Source organism: Vitis riparia, chromosome 3 (genome assembly GCF_004353265.1).
Source record: "Vitis riparia cultivar Riparia Gloire de Montpellier isolate 1030 chromosome 3, EGFV_Vit.rip_1.0, whole genome shotgun sequence".
Classification (NCBI taxonomy): Eukaryota; Viridiplantae; Streptophyta; class Magnoliopsida; order Vitales; family Vitaceae; genus Vitis; species Vitis riparia.
Window position 1 is genome coordinate 17,507,265 of NC_048433.1, and position 21,417 is coordinate 17,528,681.

The 21,417-nt window shown below is 38.5% G+C and overlaps 1 protein-coding gene across 1 annotated transcript; it reads left to right on the forward strand.

Moving 5' to 3' along the window:
• Positions 1 to 1,713: 1,713 nt before the first annotated feature.
• Positions 1,714 to 4,245, forward strand: LOC117911006 (uncharacterized mitochondrial protein AtMg00810-like). The gene is made up of 2 exons (XM_034825174.1): positions 1,714 to 2,713; positions 4,112 to 4,245. The coding sequence occupies exons 1-2, from the start codon at positions 1,714 to 1,716 to the stop codon at positions 4,243 to 4,245; spliced, it is 1,134 nt and encodes a 377-aa protein (XP_034681065.1).
• The last annotated feature ends 17,172 nt before the right edge of the window (positions 4,246 to 21,417 follow it).

The following is a 21,417-nucleotide window of genomic DNA, read 5'->3' on the forward strand; positions in this document are numbered from 1 at the left end:
TCGTGGACAGTGGTTGCACAAACCACATGACATATGATCAAGATCTCTTTAGGGAGATTGATAGGACAACTATTTCCAAAGCCAGAATTGGAAATGGTGAGTATATTCCAGTAAAAGGTAAAGGAACAGTAGCTATTGAAAGCCTAACAGGTTTAAAACTCATTTATGATGTTTTGTTTGTGCCTGACATTGACCAAAATCTGCTAAGTGTTGGACATCTTGTTGAGAAAGGGTTTAAAGTTTGTTTTGAAGACAAAAATTGCACAATCAAGGATGCTGAAGGCAGAGAGGTGTTCAACATAAAAATGAAAGGCAAAAGTTTTGCCTTGAATATGTTAGAAAATGAGCAAATTGCTGCTACACAACATGAGAACAATACAATGCTTTGGCATAAAAGATTAGGGCATTTCCACCACAATGTCGTGCTCTACATGAAGAAGAATCAGATTGTAGAAGGACTCCCTGATTTGGAAGAAGAACTTCCTATATGTGTAGCCTGTCAATATGGGAAGCAAACAAGACTTCCTTTTCCTCAAAAAGCAGCATGGAAATCAACACAGAAACTACAATTGGTTCACACAGATGTTAGTGGACCTCAAAAGACACCATCTTTGAAAGGGAGTAAGTACTATATTGCATTTATTGATGACTTCACAAGATTTTGTTGGATTTATTTTCTCACTTACAAATCTGAGGTTGCTGATGTGTTTTTGAGATATAAGGCCATGGTTGAAAATCAAAGTGAATACAGAATCAAGGTTATAAGGTCAGATAATGGTACAGAATATACTTTAGAAAAATTCAACAAATTTTGTGAAGATGCAGGCATAGATCACCAGCTCACTGCACCATACACCCCACAGAAAAATGGGGTGGTGGAAAGAAAAAATAGAACAATAATGGAGATGACAAGATGTCTTTTGCATGAGAAAGAGCTGCCAAAAAGTTTCTGGGCTGAAGCTACAAATACAGCAGTATTTTTGCTAAATAGATTACCAACAAAAGCATTGCAGAAATAGACACCTTTTGAGGCCTGGTTTGGTTATAAGCCTATGCTAATGAATTTGAAGACCTTTGGTTGCTTGTGTTTCTCTTATGTTCCTCAGGTGAAAAGAGACAAGCTAGATAAAAAGTCAGAACCAGGAATTTTCATTGGATACAACAGCACCTCAAAAGCTTACAGAATCTACTTGCCACAAAATAGTAAAATTGTGGTAAGTAGAGATGTTAAGTTTTTGGAAATGGAGAAATGGAGCTGGGATGAGCAGAATCAACAATATATTGATGAAGATGTTGATGAACTTCCAGTTAGAGGTTTCAGGACACTTTTTGATATTTATCAAAGGTGTAATATAGCTGTTCTTAAACCTGCAGGGTTTGTTGAAGCTGTTGAAAATAAAAGATGGAGGGTTGCAATGCAGGAGGAGCTAAATATGATTGACAAGAACAACACTTGGGAGCTAGTAGATAGACCTTCACACAAAAAACCTATTGGGGTTAAGTGGGTTTACAGAACCAAACTCAACTCTGATGGTTCTATAAACAAACATAAAGCAAGGCTGGTTGTCAAAGGGTATGCACAAATGTTTGGTGTTGACTTTTCGGAAACCTTTGCACCAGTAGCTCGTTTGGATACAATCAAGATGTTGTTGGCTCTTGCAGCTTAAAGAAAATGGAAGATTTATCAACTAGATGTGAAGTCAGCTTTTTTGAATGGCTACCTGGAGGAAGAGATTTTTGTCGAACAACCAGAAGGTTTTGCTATCAAAGGAAAAAAAAAAAGTATACCTTCTTAAGAAGGCCTTGTATGTGTTAAGACAAGCCCCTAGAGCCTGGTACAGCAGGATTGACACTCACCTGCTAACTTTAGGCTTTCACAAGAGCTTGAGTGAATTTACACTCTACATTAAGAAGATTGAAGAAGATATATTAATTGTTTCTCTATATGTTGATGATTTGCTTGTAACAGGAAGTAATGCAGGGTTTGTGAACAAATTCAAGGCTAAAATGGAGCAGGTCTTTGAGATGACAGACCTAGGTGAGATGTCTTACTTCTTGGGAATGGAAGTACACCAGAAGCAGAATGAGATTTTCATCTGCCAACAAAAATATGCCAAAGAAATTCTGAAGAAATTCAAAATGGAGGAATGCAAACCTACATCTACCCCTATGAACCAGAAAGAGAAGTTCTGTAAGGAGGACGGTGCTGAAAAGGTAGATGAAGGACTTTATCGAAGCATGATTAGATGCTTAATGTACTTGACTGCAACAAGACCCGATATAATGCATATTGTAAGTCTACTTTCAAGATACATGCATTATGCTAGTGAAATTCATTTCCAGGCAGCAAAGCGTGTGATAAGATATGTTAAAGGCACTGTGGATTATGGCATTAAGTTCAGTCAAGTTCAAAGTTTCAATTTTCATGGATTTTCTGATAGTGATTGGGCTGGTTGTGTTGACGATATGAGAAGTACTTTAGGCTATTGTTTTAGCTTTGGTTCTGGTGTTTTTTCATGGAGTTCAAGGAAGCAAGAAGTCATGGCTCAATCCACAGCTGAGGCAGAGTATATTGCTGCTGTTGCAGATGTAAATCAAGCCTTATGGCTTAGAAAGTTGCTGATAGATTTGGATATGAAGCAAGAAGTGAGTACAAAGGTGTTTGTAGACAACCAAGCCACTATATCTATTGCAAATGATCCAGTTTTTCATGGTAAAACAAAGCACTTTAAGATTAAATTGTATTTTCTAAGGGAAGTACAGAAAGAAGGAGATATACAGCTAGTCTACTGCAATACAGAAAGTCAGAATGCAGATATTCTGACTAAAGCTCTACTTAAAATAAGATTTGAGTTTCTACGAGAAAGACTTGGAGTTTGCAGCTCCTAAGTCAAGGAGGAGTGTTGAGAGTTATGCCTTAGTAGCTGCTAAGGGAAAGGCTGAAATCCTCAACCACATGCAATTGAAGTCAACGAGATTACTAGAATGCTGAAGCTATTTTTATGTTTCTGTTTTTGCTGTTGCTATTTTTATGTTTTTTTTTTTTTAAGTTAAATTCTGATGCTATTTTGTAAGAGGTAGTTGTTTGTTCAACAAGTAGCTTGATTTGATGCTTTTTTTGAGGTCATATCTGTTACACAATCTATATAAATTCAGCCTTATGATCAAATAAAAAAAATCAGATCAGTAGCAGCATATCTCTATTCTCTGTTGCTTGGTGTGTTAACCTCCCCTGATTCCAACAAATACTCTGCCTGATTCAATCTAGAAGCTACAACAATTGCGGCACTTATACTTGAGTGAGAGCTACCGAAGTAAACTTATGCTTGGACAGGGTATCAATTTTCCTACAATCCTCCAGACATTGTGTGGGCTATTTGTAGATGAGGAGACCCCGGTAAGAGATGGCCTAGATAGGTTACTCAATATTAGGAAATTAGGATTAACAATGTCATCTAAACAAGAGGCAATGTCATTGCAACTGTAGGCAGTAGTTGACTGGGTTCTTAAATAGAAACAACTCCGGTCTTTAAGGCTCAAATCTATTGATCAAAACAACCAGCCATGGGATCTAGAATTGAAGCCTTTAGTAAGCCTTGTGAATCTTTCTTACATTTACTTGCTTGGACGGTTAAAGAATCCATCCATTATGTCCTAATTCCCTTACAGCCTCATCGACCTCACCTTATCAGCTTTAGGACTTGTAGAAGATCCAATGCAGTCATTGGATAGGCTTCCCAACCTTAGAAGTCTTAAATTGCCCGCCAAATCTTATTTAGGGAAGAACATGCTTTGCTCTTTTGGAGGCTTTCCTCAGCTTCGAGTTCTTAAACTATGGAAGTTAGAGCAACTGGAGGAATGTAATGTAGAGAAAGGAGCATTACAAGCTCTCCGAGATCTGGAGATTAGGTTCTGCAGAAGTCTAAATATTCTTCCTGCAGAATTGCTACATAGAACTCTCTTGAAAATTGAAGTTATACCTGCCCAGTAAGTTCACTACTTCATCTCTTGAAAATTGGTTTATGACCTGCTTAACATGAGATGATTTCCTAATGTAACCAACAACCTGATACACCATTGTGTTTTCCCCCTTTTTATTTTGTTTGATTAGGACGTGAGAAGCTATGCGAGAAGGTTCTGGTCTACTTCTTCGTGTTGGGCTTTGCTTTCCATTTCAATGTTTTTGCTATTGGAGCAGATATTCAAATACTCATGAGGGCAGTTCTCAATTGCAACAATTTATAGAGCTCATTTGAAATTGGGTTTCCATCCCTTCTGCTCATTATTCTGTTCTACCATTGATGGTAAGTTCTTGTCTTTCAAACCTTAAACGTATACTGTAGTGTACTTGTTAGTAGATTCTATAACTTGTGTGTGAACTGTAGAATCAGGGTATCATGAACACAATGATGTTATGGGTGTGAATGTTATAGAATTTTGCTTTGTGATTGTATTTGGATTGAATGGAGTAATTTCCTCTTTCAGTTGAAGATGTTTATTGGATAGAATTTAACTAGTATGCTGGAATGCATATACCAAGAAAATAACATATATAGCTATTCTCTTCTTGCCCAGATGGGTGAAGGAGAGTGAGATTAATCCTCCGCCTTCGTTAGAAATCATAATACTAATATGTTAAGAGTTCTGAATATTCCTATTTGTAGCTTATTTTTGAAAGTGTATTGTGTTCAAAGTCTTGAAATAAGTTATATTTATATATCAAATTAATGCATCCTGCTGCTAACAAACTCAAATCAGAACCTACCATCACCTGCATGGCTGCTTACATTATGGAGCAATTGTTTTAGCACCCATTTGAAATGGGATTCATCCACCTAAAGCTCTTCAACTCCAACCCAAGCTGCTGGTTATTGAAGGAGAAGAACAGAGTTTCACCAACAACCCCCATCCAGTGCTTACTGACATGAGATATCTATCTCTGTCCTGCTTCCTCAACTTCAACCTCTTACATTCCATCTGCTTCCTCTTCTTCTTTTGGGGCGGTCAGTGTGGATTCCAGAAATGAACAGCAGAGCTTTCACCCAAGTGAGACATTTGGGTTTGGAACCATAAATTAGCTTGTGGTTTGGGTGTTTGAAGACAGGGCAATTAAAATACCGTATCCAGAATGCCAGCAAAATTTAAGGCCTAAATTCCTCGATAAGCATTGAGCTTGAAGATTTCACTGGGGAACAGTGATATAACCGGTAACTGCAATAGGTAATTCTGATATAGCTGCAAGAAACAGCCTTTCTTGCACTGCAGCCATTCCGCATGAGACTTACTTCTTTTCCAGCACTTTCAAGCACAAATTGCAGTTGTCCTTCATTCTTTTTTCAGAATATGCCTTGGGAGTTTTTTCAAGAGAGGAAGAACATACCAGTTAGAAACCAAGCTGCGTAACATTGTAAGTGAAAAGAAATAGAACCAATCAGGGATTTTTTATGCTTGCAGGATGGCTAGAGACAGAGGATCATTGGGAGTGTGCGCAGAAATGGGAGATGATGAGTCATGTGTTTGTGGAGAAGCTATCTTATTCTGTAAGACAGGGTTGACCATATCAAGATACCAAGTGTCAAAATACTAAAAAAAACTCCACAGAAACTGAGAACTCTGATAACTTTGATCAGTTTTTTATTCTCTGCATCCATCTATATATCCTATACACCAAGTCTAAATTCCTAAATTGTATATGGTAACATTAACCCACCCCCCCCCCCCCTCCCTCAAATTAATTTTGGTAAGTGATTACTACTCAAAAACCACACATTTTAGATACTAACTTTCATGAGTTTCACACCTTTTGAGTAGTAATTATGCCTAATATGCCCAAGTAATACATTGCTACCCTTGCAAGAGATACTAATGGTTCTTTGTTGAGTTTTGGAAATATTTTAAGGTGATTTTTGAAGCATGGAGTGACAAATGGAAAATGGAATGGAGGAGGGTACATAATGTGGATGAAGAGGAAGAGGAAATGCACTTGGACCAAGCTTTGGAGCTTAATTGAAGGTGGTGGAGATAGATTAAAAATGAAGAAATGAGAGAAATTGCAAAGAGGAGTCGGAATAGCATGATTTTCGATTTCGCATGACCATGCGAAATTTTCGCATAGTCATGCGAAATGAAACAGGAAGGATGTTGGCTGCAGCACATAAGGAAATTGTGAAAAAGTGATTTCGCATGACCATGCGAAATTTTCGCACAGTCATGCGAAACACTCCAGAAGAACGAAATTGAAGCTGATGGATTTTCCACTTCGCATCATCATGCGAGATTGCTAGGGGCTCGTGCGAAAATGCATTTTCTCCAGATTCCTTGATGAAGAAGTCTGGAAGACCTCTAAAAAGTTGCCAAGTGTCCTTTTTACCTTGGCCTATAAATAGAAACGAGATGGACTCATTTAACAACCTTACTTTTGATACATTTTCGAATTGTAGAACTTTTCATACTTCTCCTCTCTATATAATTCTCTACTTTCCTTCAGTTTCTCTTATTTTCTTGGTAGCCAAACTTGTCTTATGAGATCAAATCTCCAAGCATGAGTGGCTAAATCTCGTTTTTCTCGGAGGAGGGAAGATCTAAAGGCAAGATCTATGGTGAATTAGAGAATTGAGCTTGAATTGCAAAGGTAATTTGATCCAATTGATTGAATAATTGAAATTTGGGGATTTTTCTCTTCAAATTGTCTTGGATGATTACTACAATGCAAGCTAGGTAGATTCATCAAATTCTTAATGCTAGATTTGATGAGATTGGATAGTTGCATTGTGTGAATCATCAAAAGATAATTTAAGATGAATTGAATATATGATTCAAATTGATTTCTTGGATTAGATTACCTAATTTGGAGAGAAATTAGATCTAGATCTAAAGCTAAATAAAAAATCGGTTTAGATGAAAATTTAGGTTTTCAATCTAACTTGATGAAAATTAGATCTTAACACCTATTCACCATGGAAATTGCTCTCTAGAAAATCCTAACTCCGAGAATCTCACATTTTATTAATTTTCTTCTCTTTTACACTTCATTTTCAATTCAATTTGAATACATTACTATCTTAAGATTTTATCATGCAATTTCAAGTAAATTTCACTTGATCACCATCATTTCTTATCATCTCGTTCAAGCCTTAATTATTGAGAATAATCCATCCTTGTGGACGATACTTAAATACCACTATACTACAGTAGTTTGTACTAAAACCACTTTTTGATTGGGTACAAATTGCTATAGAATAGTGAATTAGGTTATAAATTTTGTTTTGATCCAATAAACGACAAAAATCTGAGCGATCAAAAATGGCGCCGTTACCGGGGATGGTGCCAAGGTGATTGAGGCATTTTCTTTGGTGAGGATTAACTCTTGTGATCCACATCACAAGATTGGTGAAGTTCTCTTTACCAATTCTCCACTTTCATCTTATTTTTCTTCAAGATTTCATTTTTCTTTTTCTTTTTCTCTTTTGTTTTTTTTGTTGTGTTTTGGTTTTCCTTTGTTTGCTGTGTAGGTGAACCCTTGTATGCTCCATTGGGAACGAAATTCTAAGGGGAGGTTGGAAAGAACTAATTCATCTACTCAAGTGCTGAATATTGGAATTTGTATAAATACAATGGAACCTCAAGGTGAAGATCAACTAAGTCAACATGGTCCAAATGAAGAAAATTTCCATTTGTATCGATCTATGAGGGATCATATGCATCCACCGAGAATGAGTGCACCATCATGTATTGTTCCTCCTAGTGAGCAAATGATCATCCGTCCTTATTTGGTGCCACTTCTTCCTCAATTCCATGGAATGGAGAATGAGAATCCTTACACTCACATAAAGGATTTTGAAGAAGTATGCCATACTGTGGACCCCGCATTTCGGCTCAATGCGTTTCCCACTCGATGGCGAGCTCGATTTTTATTTGAAAAAAATGGATTTTTATTGATTAAGGAAATGACTTGGAGTCGCCACTTATTTTTGTTTTATTTTTAGAGGGTAAACAAAATAAGAAAGAAAAACCCTAAGTGTGACTCCTTATTTTGGAAAAGATTGGTCTACGAAAAATCGGATCGGGTTCGGGGGTCAGGTTACTTATCGGGAAGGTACAGTAGAGACCGTAGCACCCCTCCAAGTCCCTAAAGTCGGGTCTCTACTAATAAAATGAAGCAATCATGGCAATGGACGAGTAAAACAGTGAATACCCGAAACGATCATGCACATATGAGAATCAAAACATGCATATAGGAATACCAGAATGGGAATAGATACGTACCTGGGTGACGAGCCGCAATGCGCTATCAAGAAGTGAGGTTAGTGCACAATTAAGGGATAATTTCTAGCATATCATGGAGCAGAATAACATCAATCATGCATGACAATTAAATTAAATCAATCAATCAATCAATTATGTGGGGCCCCCACCAAAGCCCGTTTATTTTAGCATGAATTAATTCCGTAAATTCCATCACTCGGAATTACGGAATTTAAATTCATGTTTATTTTAAAATATTTTTAAAAAAAACGAGGAAAATGTGAAGAAGATTTGCCGAAGAGAAAATGGCAATCTATTTTATTAAAAAGCGGATTTTTGGAACTTAAGAAAAATGCTAAGGATGGGAAAATTTGAAGGTTTGAAACTAATTAAAAAAAAACAGAGTTTGGAAAGCTACTTGAAAATTGGAGTTTGGGGAGATCATTTTTAAGATCCAAAAGAGAAGGAGCGGAACAATGACACATGATCATATAGTGCATGCCAAGGGTGGCCATGCAAATTAGAATTACGTAGAGGCGTACCCCGGAAAAGGGATATGCTGGTAGGGATGAGGATGTCTCAAATCTGGGTAGTATGCTGAAACTACTTCATAGAATCGTCATTGGCAAGAAATCTTCATTGTCTAACCAAGCTTTTGTTGCAAGCAGTTTCAAAGCTTTCCCTTCGTGAACACTGAACTGATCATCCTTGTTCTCAATGGAAGAATGGACCCATCGGCCAACTCCCAGTTCGTCTAAATCAGTGGATGCAATCTTCAACTTCAAAAGGGGAAACACAGTTAGCTATAACCCTTATATCTTTTATGGAAAATCCCCAAGCAGCAACATCAGTGGCAACCAAGATTGGGCACTTTCTGCTGCAGAACTGGTTCAGAACCCAGTCTGGATCCACTTGAGACTCGCCTCTATGAATTACAGAAACCCCAAAGCTACATCCAATACTACGCGCAAGCTGGCACCTCTTTTTGGAACAGAGGATGATGACCTTAAATCCCGTCCTTGGGATCTGGGTGTATATTCCAAGCAACTGCTGATGGATTGACACACAATCATAGCACTTGAGGGACCTCACATTGTACAAAGCATTCCACTTCCAGCAGATTGTGATATCAAGTGTAGCTTATCTTGGTCTGCATCATCGCTTCCTGTTGGATCATGATGGGTGGCAGTTGAGACAGACTCAGACCTCTCTTCTTCTGAACATTCGTGGTGATCAAATAAAAAACCCGGGTAGTTGTTTAACAGTGGTTACTTGAAGACTTTCTGGAAGCAAACAGCCGCATAAAGCCACTGGCCGGGCAAGATGATTCACCCACCTAGGAATCCGTTTGCCTATCAATCTTCAGCAGATATCATCTGTAAAATGGTTGCAATTCTTGGAGATGAGGTGATAGGTATCCCCATGATACCCCGCAGCCACATCCTCAATTCTTGAAGACCTTTTATAGATGACTGTTGCATGAATAAATCTGCTCCACCTGGGGACAAATCTAACATCCTTTCTCCTTTTCCTTGTTCAGAATATATTTCAAATATTGATATGTAAAATGACCTTATTGCCTCAGAACCACTCCCCTCAGTCCGTTTGAAAATTTGTTGAAGGGCAAGAGGTACCATTCCAGGCTCCCTTGGACACCCAAAAACAGTATGGGTCTTGCCAGATCCACTAGGGCCCAATGCAGCCAACATCCCGCTTTTGCCATTGATGAAATCCTCCACCAAAGGCTTCACCATCCTTTCATAGACTTCTTCCTGAGAAGAAACGGCAGAGAACACATGAGAAAAGCCTTCATAGACCTCAGACTTGATCTGCTTCAGATTCTTCACGTGGGAAGGCGGCGAGGTGGCAGCAGCCACCATGGGGTTCCTGGAGTGACAGGTAGTTACGAAGGTGTGATGAGGGGAGGCTGCGGCGGTGCGTGGGGTGGTGATGACAGAGGCGTTTCGCCGCCGGCGGCTCGTTCAAGGACAGCTTTGCTCGCTCTTATCATGCATTGTGTCTTCCTCATTTCAAGTATATAGTATAACCATCAGGTCATTCTGTTCACACATATCATGGAGACGGATCAATTTATGACTGTCAATCACTGCAACAACGAGCGACAGGCCCCAAATTCAATAACTTCGCAAATCCCGTTGACTCCTTGGCATTTTCAGAACCTGACTATCCCTTGACGGCTGTCCAACGCACTTAGTGCATAGCCTATAATTCCCATTGTGAGCATCTGTCAAACAGCAAGGCGTCGTCTCTTCGTTCTAAACACGACAGGTCAACCCACGGTCCCATTCGAATCTAACTTTGCATGCATCTTGATGTTGTAGAGGATATTCAAGTTACCATCCAAAGCAAGCATAAAACAAACTGTTTTGATACATTCGGCAAGTTGCATGGTTCGAAGGATTCAATGGTGAAGAAAATGATAGATTCTTAGGAATAATGATGGCATCTACCATAATGAACCTTCCTTGCATATAATCGAATTAGGGAGCGAGGACTTATGGCTTCAGGGAAGAAACATCACCACGTTTCCACTCTAGTGATGGGGTCTGTTAAGAATATTTTAATATCCACTGTGCCTAGGGAATTATAACGGACCCACCAACAGGAACAAAATCATGAGGAACACTATTGCCCGTTTTGATGCCCATAATGACGAGAAAATCACCATCACTTCTTTATTGCTTCCATGAGATAATTCCAAAGTATCGCAAGCAGCAGAATTAGCAGCGTTGAAAATACAAGAAGTAATGGAGTCAGTTTTCTCCAATTCCAAGTTCTCTAGAGATGGTTTTCTCTCTGCACTCTGGCACTCCAAACTTGTTCCAGATTCCATGAGGTTAAAAGCTATATTAGCTTGATTCAAGAGTGTCGCCAGATGGAGCACAGAAAAACCTCGCTTGCTACATTGGACCCTAGTACATAATCAGGCAGAGGTTCAATCGATTATGGTTGATGATCATCACCCCATGCAAGCCCATGTACTATTGCGGAGCCCTGCAGTTTGCCTTGTTTCAGATTGGTTTCAACACTCTTTTTCAGCAACCTTCGTCTTTGGTACAGTTTATAAATCACCGAAATGCTGGCTGAACAGGTCATTGTCTTGGGAATCGGGTATGATTGACCCCAATAGTTGAGAGCCTTGAGGAAATCTATGTCACCCCATGAACATTACCTCTTCTGACTGATACCAAAATCACCCAAAGTTTCTGAGTCTTTCATCGTGTATTGAGCCTCCTATCCCATAAGAGGTACTCTGAAACCACTGGGTGGCTCGTAATGTCCAAGAACACTAGATACTAAACCGAAGAACTCTCACTGGCCCACTTTCCATTTCTCCAAGAAAATGCAGCAAACCAAGCTCAGAAGTTGTGCCCATACAAAAATCAACGGCAATGCTGCCAAAACTCTTCTCCTCGAGAGTACAGATGGTCACCGGGAGCAGAGGATAAATGATAGAGGAGCAAGCATAAAAACAGAGCATCAAATGAACTAAAACAACTTTAACTCAACCTCATCTCATACAGAAATCAATGGGCTTAATATAGGTGGGAAAAACCAAGTGGGAATAAGATCCAAAGATATGATTCAAAACACCTAAAGGAGAGCTAAAAAGGAAATAGATCACTCTCTAACAAAATTCACATGAAGAACCAAGCACAGATTTATTAATATAGTTACAGCAACCCAAAGAAAATCAATGGCAATCAGTACATGGTTTAGAAAACGCACCTGTCTCCTTTCTTGCCTCTATTCCCGTTTTCCTTTCCTCCCAATGCTCCTCCCCTCCGTAGTAGCCTAAGCTCAAGGAATACTCTCCAGAAACAATCTCCTCCTGCCTCTAAAGCTCCCTGCTCCTTGCCTTCTCTCCCTTACCTCTGCTCCTCTCTCCCGTCCCAAGCTCCAGGACCCCTCTCCCAAAATATCTCCTAACCAACACTGAAAAGCCACCCCACCTCTGCAGCTGCCAGACGCTCCTCCATAACGGCCTGAGGATTTTAGAATATCTCCATGCCACGTGCCAAACTCTCACTCGCTCCTCAATTCCACTACTCTGATTCCCAGCAGCCATCCACGAGCAGACAAGTGGTCTCTCAAAGCTCCTCCACGTGGTAAGACAAGTTGCATGAAGAATGAGGCCCAAGTGGGGGTCTACACATACTTTTCAAGAAGGGGCTGCATCAATTGATCTTATGAGACTTAAATTGTTTCCTTTCACTCTCAAGGACAAGGCAAAAGTGTGGTTGAATTCTTTGAGACCGCGAAGTATCCGCTCATGGCCTGAACTACAAGCTGAATTTTTGAAGAAGTTTTTTCTAGCTCATCGTACTAGTGGACTGAAGAGACAAATTTCCAATTTTGTGGCCATGGAGAATGAAAAATTTTATGCTTGTTGGGAGAGATATATGGAGGTTGTCAATGCTTGTCCTCATCATGGTTTTGACACTTGGATGTTGGTAAGCTACTTTTATGAAGGTATGTCACCGGCTATGAAACAATTGCTAGAAACCATGTGTGGAGGAGACTTTATGAACAAAAGTCCTGATGAAGCTTTGGATTTTCTAAACTATGTGGCTGAAATATCTAGATCATGGGATGAACCTCATGGAAAAGACTCCAGCAAAGTCAATCCCCAAAACAATGCTAAAGGAGGAATGTACACTTTGAATGAGGATGTAGATGTGCAAGTAAAAATGGCAACTCTATCAAGGAGATTGGAAGAACTTGAAGCAAGAGGAGCTAATGAAATCAAAGTGGTTAATGATGTTCCAATGCAAATTGCTCAATGCTCCATATGTCAATCCGGTGAACATCTAGTGAGCGAATGCCCCACCATACCAGCTATTAGAGAAATGTTTATGGAGCAAGCTAATGTTGTTGGATTTTTTAAACACTCCAACGGTTCTCCATTTTCAAACACTTATAATCCAGGGTGGAGGAATCATCCAAATCTATCTTGGAAGAGTGGACAAGGACAATTTTTTTCTAACATGCAAACTTCTCAACCTCAAGCTTCATCAGTAGAACAAGCTACAGTGAATTTGAGTAAAGTGATGGGTGACTTCATTGGAGATCAAAAGAGTATCAATACTCAATTAAATCAAAGGATGGATCATGTGAAGACATCTTTCAATCAGAAATTTGATAGCTTGCAAACCAATCTCACACAAAAATTTGATAATATGCAGCTTGCTATTTCCAAACTCACAAGTATGCATACGGTGCAAGAAAAAGGAAAATTCCCTTCACAACCCCAACAAAATCCAAGGGGAGTTCATGAAATCGGAGAAAAAAATGAAAATTCGACTAAGGTAGATGAAGTGAAGGCCATCATTACCTTAAGAGGTGGCAAACAAGTTGATCAACCTATGCTAAAACCAAAAGAAAATAAAGGAGGGGAACAATAAGAAAATGTGAAAGAACAAGAAAAAGAGAAAGAGGTGAATGAAGATGATAGATCAAAGCAAGATGAGATTGTCAATGAAGAGGTTAAGAAGAAAGATAAGCTCTTATCTCCACCTTTTCCAAAAGCTCTTCAATCAAGGAAGGTGGTAAATAATGCAACTGAGATTTTTGAAGTTCTCAAGCAAGTCAAAGTTAACATACCACCCCTAGACATGATCAAGCAAGTTCCTCCCTATGCCAAGTTCCTGAAAGATTTATGTACAATGAAGAGGGGGCTGAACATTAACAAGAAAGCTTTCTTAACTGAACAAGTTAGTGCAATCATCCAATGTAAGACTCCAATCAAATATAAAGATCCAGGGTGTCCTACCATTTCGGTGAATATTGGAGATACATATGTAGAGAAAGCTCTTCTTGACTTGGGTGCAAGTGTAAATCTTCTTCCCTATTCGGTGTACAAGCAATTGGGTCTAGGGGAACTCAAGCCTATTTCTATCACATTATCTTTGGCTGATAGGTCAATTAAAATTCCAAGAGGAATGATTGAAGACGTATTGGTTCAAGTGGATAAGTTTTACTATCCGGTTGATTTTATTATCCTTGATACGGAGCCAATAACAAGAGAACCTAATCATGTTCCAATCATTCTTGGAAGACCTTTCTTAGCCACAACAAATGCTTTAATAAATTGTCGGAATGGGGTGATGCAGTTCACTTTTGGGAATATGACTCTTGAGCTAAATATTTTTCATCTATACAAGAGACATCCAAATCAAGATGAGAATGAACAAGAAGAGGCTTGCTTGATTGATACTCTTATAGAAGAACATGTGAAAAGAATAATGGAGGAAGAGATGGAGAAGGTTTATGAAGAATTTGACAAAATTGAACAAAAAGAAAAAGTTGAAGACAATTTTTCAAAACTTGGTGAAGCAATTTCCAATGAACGGATTGAAGTTTGGAGCATCAATGAAGAAATTCAACCTTTGAAGTTAATGAAATGGTCTTTCGGCTTGAAGAAAGTGAAAACCATGAAGCATGGTATGCACAATAATTCAAAGACCATGAAAAAGAAGCTCAAGGAATGGCATGACCAACTTATTCAAAAGAACAAGCTCAAAGAAGGCTATTTCAAGCCATATCTTTTTTCAGGAAAGCTTAAGTACCAAGGAGTTGGTCCATTCATTGTTTGCAAGCCATATCCAAATTGAGTATTGATGCAAATAATAATAATAATAATAATGGGCTTAGTCATGTCAATGGCTAGCTAGCCCAATGGTTTCTCATTTCTCTACTTTCCTTTGAATTTTGATTTTTTTTCTTTTAGTTTCCATTAAATAAATTCATCTCAATTCTTTGATTTGTGTTTTGAAGGATTTTTCGGATGGATGGAATGCATGAGGCAAAGGAAGAAGGAGTTTTAATGGCCCAACACCAGTGTGCATGTTCATGCCAAAACAAGGGAGTCTTCATGCCAAAAACAGGGGAGTCTTCATGCCAAAACAGGGGAGTCTTCATAGATTTGGAAATGTGCAAAATGAGTCTCTGTCCCAATTCGCATGATCATGCGAAATTCTCGCATGACTGTGCAAAACTGATGAGGGTAGTGCAAAATTTTTTAACCATTTGGACCATTTCGCATAACTATGCGAACATTTCGCATGACTATGCGAAATCCAACTTAAGCACTGCAGCAAAATGAACCCTCTGGACCACTTCGCACACTTATGTGAAAATTTCGCATGTTTGTGCCAAAATTTTCTCTAAAAAAAAAAAAAAAAAAGGAAAGACAAAATTGTCCCCAATATAAGCCTTGTTTTATTTCGCACCGTTAACTGAAAGTGAGCCTCATGTGAAAACTCTTCGTCTTCGTTAGTCATGCAAAACTAAGGAAGAATACCATCGGTCTTTTTTCCATTTCACCCACTCTCTCTCTCACATATCTTCCTTGCCCTAAACCACGATCAAACATCGGGAATCTGATTACTTTCAGTTCTTGATTTTCGGAGATTTACTTGAACACTCCCGACATTTCAAGCATTTCAGGTATTTGAATCTCACTCAATCTCTCTTTGAAATTGCAAGACGAATCTGAGCTGAATAGTTTGAATCATCTTGGGAGATTGCTGCAATTTTTTTGCGAACTTCGGACAAATTGATATCTATTATTCCATTTCCCAGTTAATTCCTCAAATTGTTCGTTGTAATTTTTTTTCTTCTTTGTTACAGATGGGAAATCAAAAACGAAAATCATCAGACATTGAGAAAGAATTTGTGGTGATGAATGACGGAAATGGCGAAAACACTGACCTCAAATCACCTTCGGGATTTTCCCTCTCTGAACCTCCCATTTCTGGACATCCAAACCAGAGGAATGTCGCAAGATCTTCAATGGATAAAGGTAAATCAAAGATGGTTGCTACTCCTGGAAAATTATTGGTGAAGAGAACACGAAGCGTCAGAGCTCGAACTCTTTCAAATTTTCCGGCATCCCCTACTACTCCTTCAGAGCAACATGCTGTAGTTCAATCCACTGTTGCTAAAGCCCCTGCTCCTACTTCGGTTACAAAATCTGCACCTCCACCAAGCCGACCACCTCAGTTCCAATTCACGAAAGCACCGAAGAAGAAATTAGCCACTGGTGCAAGAGAGGACTGCTCAAGTATAAAGTTTCATGAAGAATGTTACTATGATTTCAAGGCTTTTGCTGCATCATCTCTTACTAAATTCTCTACGGAGCTTTGTTGTCGATATTTTTTGGAGCCATTCATGGTGCCTAGACCATTCTTCTATCCTTGCATAATTCGGGAATTTTACCGCACCATGACCAGCAGAGGAGTCTACCCACCTTAAGTGATTTATTTCGAAATTGATGGGAGACAAGGTATGCTGAATTCTGAAATGGTAGCAAGAGCTTTGAATATTCCTTTCACACCTCCAAATCCAGCTAAGTTTCAACCTATTACTCGAATTGAGGCTGCTGAGATGGTGCAAATTGTCTCTCAAAATCAATCCATCAACACACATGCAGTGCTGAGGAGAGAAATAGACTCAAAATTTTGGTTCTTGGATCATGTCCTACGCTCCAATGTCTATCCTTGCCAACATGCAATGCAAAGGCGAGAACAAATCCTAGAGGCATTATTCATAATTATTAGTGGACAATGGTGGACACCTGCTAACTTATTCATGGCTGCCCTACTCTACTTTGAAGATAAGGTACATCTAAAGCAATTGCAAAGAGCCAAGAAATATCCATTATTCTTCCCGCGCATGTTGGGCACCATATTGGAGTACTATGGCTTCCCTACTGAACCTGATAAAGAAAAGAAGCATCATTGTAGGGAAGTTTATACTATTTCCAGATGGCAAGGTAGTGTGACCAAAACCGAGTCTACTCTCACAAGTGCCTCATTGACCACTGACAATGAACATCATTATGTGCATCCTCCAAATTTGATCCTTGAAGATTTTGGTGATGAAGAAGATACACCCCTAAGACCACCAGCTGCCACCACACCAGGACCTACTTCTACTCCCCAAAATCCGGATACAGCTACACATATTTTGGCTAGTCTTTCCTCTACCCCAAACATAGGCCCATCAGCTTCTGATGGCTATGTCCATATATCAGCTGAAGCATTCAATCAATTCTTAGTTTGCTTGGATATGATTCAAGAAAATCAAGCAAACATCCAGCTCACTCAGCAGCAACTTGTCCAAAGAGTTGATGAACTTACCATGGTTGTCCAGCAATGGAATTCTTCTTCTGAGAAGCCAACTAGTGTTCATGATGCTCCTCCTCTGTCCATCCCACCTACACAAGAGACAAATTCTACAACAAGGGAGTCCACAGTGCCCACCACCATTTTGACACCTTCAGAGATCATTCCCTCCCATCCATCTCATGCTTGAGGATAGGGAGTGTCCTCACTTTTCTCCTTGACTTCATTTTTTTTAGTGTTCATTTTTTTTTTTCCTCCTTTCCTAGCACACTTATACTTCTATATTGTTTTGTCATAGTTATAGAAGCTGGAAAACAATGCTTTGCAGGTACTTTTCCCTTCCTTGCTTTACATTTTTTTTTTTTTTGGTAAACATTGAGGACAATGTTTAGTTTGGTTGGGGGGAGGATAGGAAAGGAAGGACTTTTGGTTTCTTGTTGATTTAGAATTGGTTGTTAGATTTTTTTTTCTTTTCTTTTGCTTGTGTATTAACTAGATTTTTTTTAATTGGTAATTTTGTTTTTGAGAAGAACATAGCACTTATGATTGATAAATAAGCATACCTAGCTTGAAAGAAGTTGATTTGGAATATCAGCTCATTTGCTTGATCTTAGAAAACTTGTTATGTTGATTGAGTTTGATTTGACTTTGAAGTATTCATCTTCCCAAGTTTTTTTTTTCTAATTGAGTCTTGACACACACTGTGCACTCTAAACCCTTGATATAATATGAAAGACTAATCTAACCCTAAGACTTGGACCCAATTGTCTTAGCAAGTTGAATCATTTTTAAATTGAGTTGAGACACCTTAAGAAGAGGCCAATGTGCCCAATTCTAAAAATAAAAATAAAAAAAAAATAAAAAAAAAGTTAATTGAATAAAAAGGTTGAGTTATGCTTTCCTTGAAACCTGAGCAAGGTCCGAGGGGTATATGGCCCAAAGGTCTTTAAAACCTGGTGCCCTAAGCCATTATGGTTGGGAGCCACCGACCTCAATGCTTGCTATATGGGTGAATAGGTGGAGTATGAGCTCGATTGTAGGTGATAAGGTATTGAATCCTAAATTGTGGAGTCCGGGGTGAAGTCTGAGGAGTTAGTGGCTGAATTAGTCCTATAAACTTGGTGCCCTATGCCTTATGGTTGGGAGTCATCGATGAATCCCCGCTACATGGACTGTATACTTGGAGATACCTTTAGCATTGCATTCCTACAATTAGACCTTTGAAAAAAAATAAATAAATAAAATAAAATAAATAAATAAAGATAGGTGCGTTCTTAACCTATGAAAGAGCGGTTTTTGTTGCTTAAGATAAATTAGGCATGGTTAAGGGGAGGAATAGTTTTGAATAATATATTAGGGGGCTAGTTTAATTTCACTCAAGACTTGTTTGGAAATATCATTTTGGGGAGTTGAAAATGGATATATCTTTGACACTTTGATTTGCATGATGTCTTTTCTATTAGAGATAGTAAATGAGCTTGAGATTTTGATGACACCTATGGATGGTGAGGTGTGTTTCGTTTTTGACCATTTGTGCTATGGGATTTTCAAACACATTTTCCAAATGAGTTTAAGATTTTCTTTTTGAATAATTTTCTCTTTCTTTTTGTTATACCATTGTTAAGGGACTAACAATGTGTTGGTTGGGGGGAATGATTACTACTCAAAAACCACACATTTTAGATACTAACTTTCATGAGCTTCACACCTTTTGAGTAGTAATTATGCCTAATATGCCCAAGTAATACATTGCTACCCTTGCAAGAGATACTAATGGTTCTTTGTTGAGTTTTGGAGATATTTTAAGGTGATTTTTGAAGCATGGAGTGACAAATGGAAAATGGAATGGAGGAGGGTACATAATGTGAATGAAGAGGAAGAGGAAATGCACTTGGACCAAGCCTTGGAGCTTAATTGAAGGTGGTGGAGATAAATTAAAAATGAAGAAATGAGAGAAATTGCAAAGAGGAGTCGGAATAGCATGATTTTCGATTTCGCATGACCATGCGAAATTTTCGCATAGTCATGCGAAATGAAACAGGAAGGATGTTGGCTGCAGCACATAAGGAAATTGTGAAAAAGTGATTTTGCATGACCATGTGAAATTTTCGCACAGTCATGCGAAACGCTCCAGAAGAACGAAATTGAAGCTGATGGATTTTCCACTTCGCATCATCATGCGAGATTGCTAGGGGCTCGTGCGAAAAGGCATTTTCTCCAGATTCCTTGATAAAGAAGCATCCAGAAGACCTCTAAAAAGTTGCCAAGTGTCCTTTTTACCTTGGCCTATAAATAGAAACGAGATGGACTCATTTAACAACCTTACTTTTGATACATTTTCGAATTGTAGAACTTTTCATACTTCTCCTCTCTATATAATTCTCTACTTTCCTTCAGTTTCTCTTATTTTCTTAGTAGCCAAACATGTCTTATGAGATCAAATCTCCAAGCATGAGTGGCTAAATCTCGTTTTTCTCGGAGGAGGGAAGATCTAAAGGCAAGATCTATGGTGAATTAGAGAATTGAGCTTGAATTGCAAAGGTAATTTGATCCAATTGATTGAATAATTGAAATTTGGGGATTTTTTTCTTCAAATTGTCTTGGATGATTACTACAATGCAAGCTAGGTAGATTCATCAAATTCTTAATGCTAGATTTGATGAGATTGGATAGTTGCATTGTGTGAATCATCAAAAGATAATTTAAGATGAATTGAATATATGATTCAAATTGATCTCTTGGATTAGATTACCTAATTTGGAGAGAAATTAGATCTAGATCTAAAGCTAAATAAAAAATCGGTTTAGATGAAAATTTAGGTTTTCAATCTAACTTGATGAAAATTAGATCTTAACACCTATTCACCATGGAAATTGCTCTCTAGAAAATCCTAACTTCGAGAATCTCACATTTTATTAATTTTCTTCTCTTTTACACTTCATTTTCAATTCAATTTGAATACATTGCTATCTTAAGATTTTATCATGCAATTTCAAGTAAATTTCACTTGATCACCATCATTTCTTATCATCTCGTTCAAGCCTTAATTACCGAGAATAATCCATCCTTGTGGACGATACCTAAATACCACTATACTATAGTAGTTTGTACTAAAACCACTTTTTGATCGGGTACAAATTGCTATAGAATAGTGAATTAGGTTATAAATTTTGTTTTGATCCAATAAACGACAAAAATCTGAGCGATCAGTAAGTCAACCAATAACAATTTGCCAATAAGAAATTGATGTTGCTGTCGAGTCAAAGCTTTGGTAAAGATAGCAGCCACTTGGAGATCAAAAGAGATGTGAGAAAGAGATATCACCCGACTTTCGAAGGTGTCTCGAATAGAATGACAATCAACCTTAATGTGCTTGGCATGTTCATGAAAAATAGGATTGGTGGCAATCCGAATAGCACTAGTGTTATTAGCATGAAGAGGTGTAGAAATAGTATGAGAAAACCCAAGCTCCTCAAGAAGACCACGTAACCATACAATTTCAGAACAAGCAGTAGACATGGCACGATACTCAGCCTCAGTAATGGATTTAGAAACACGATCTTGTTTCTTACATCTCCAAGAAATTAAGCCATCACCTAAAAACATACACCAACCTGTAGTAGATTGACGTGTATCTTGACACCCAACCCAATCAGCATCATTATAGGCAACAAGTTGAAGAGAGGAGCCAATCGGAAAGAACAACCCACGAGTAGGTGAACCTCGAAGATAGCGGATGATGTGTCGAACTGCATTAAGATGGAGATGCCGAGGAGAAGTCATAAGCTGACTGACCTGATGAACAGCATAGAAGATATCAGGTCAAGTAGTGGTCAAGTAGATAAGACTCCCAACCAGGCACCGATAAAGAGTAGGATCATCTAGAAGGTCTCCTTCATCTTTCTTGTATTTGACATTTACCTCCATAGGAGTATCAACAGAAGAAGTGTCCTCCAAACTAAGCAAAGTGATAAGATCTTAAATATACTTATGATGGTTCACAAAAATACCACTAACCTGATGA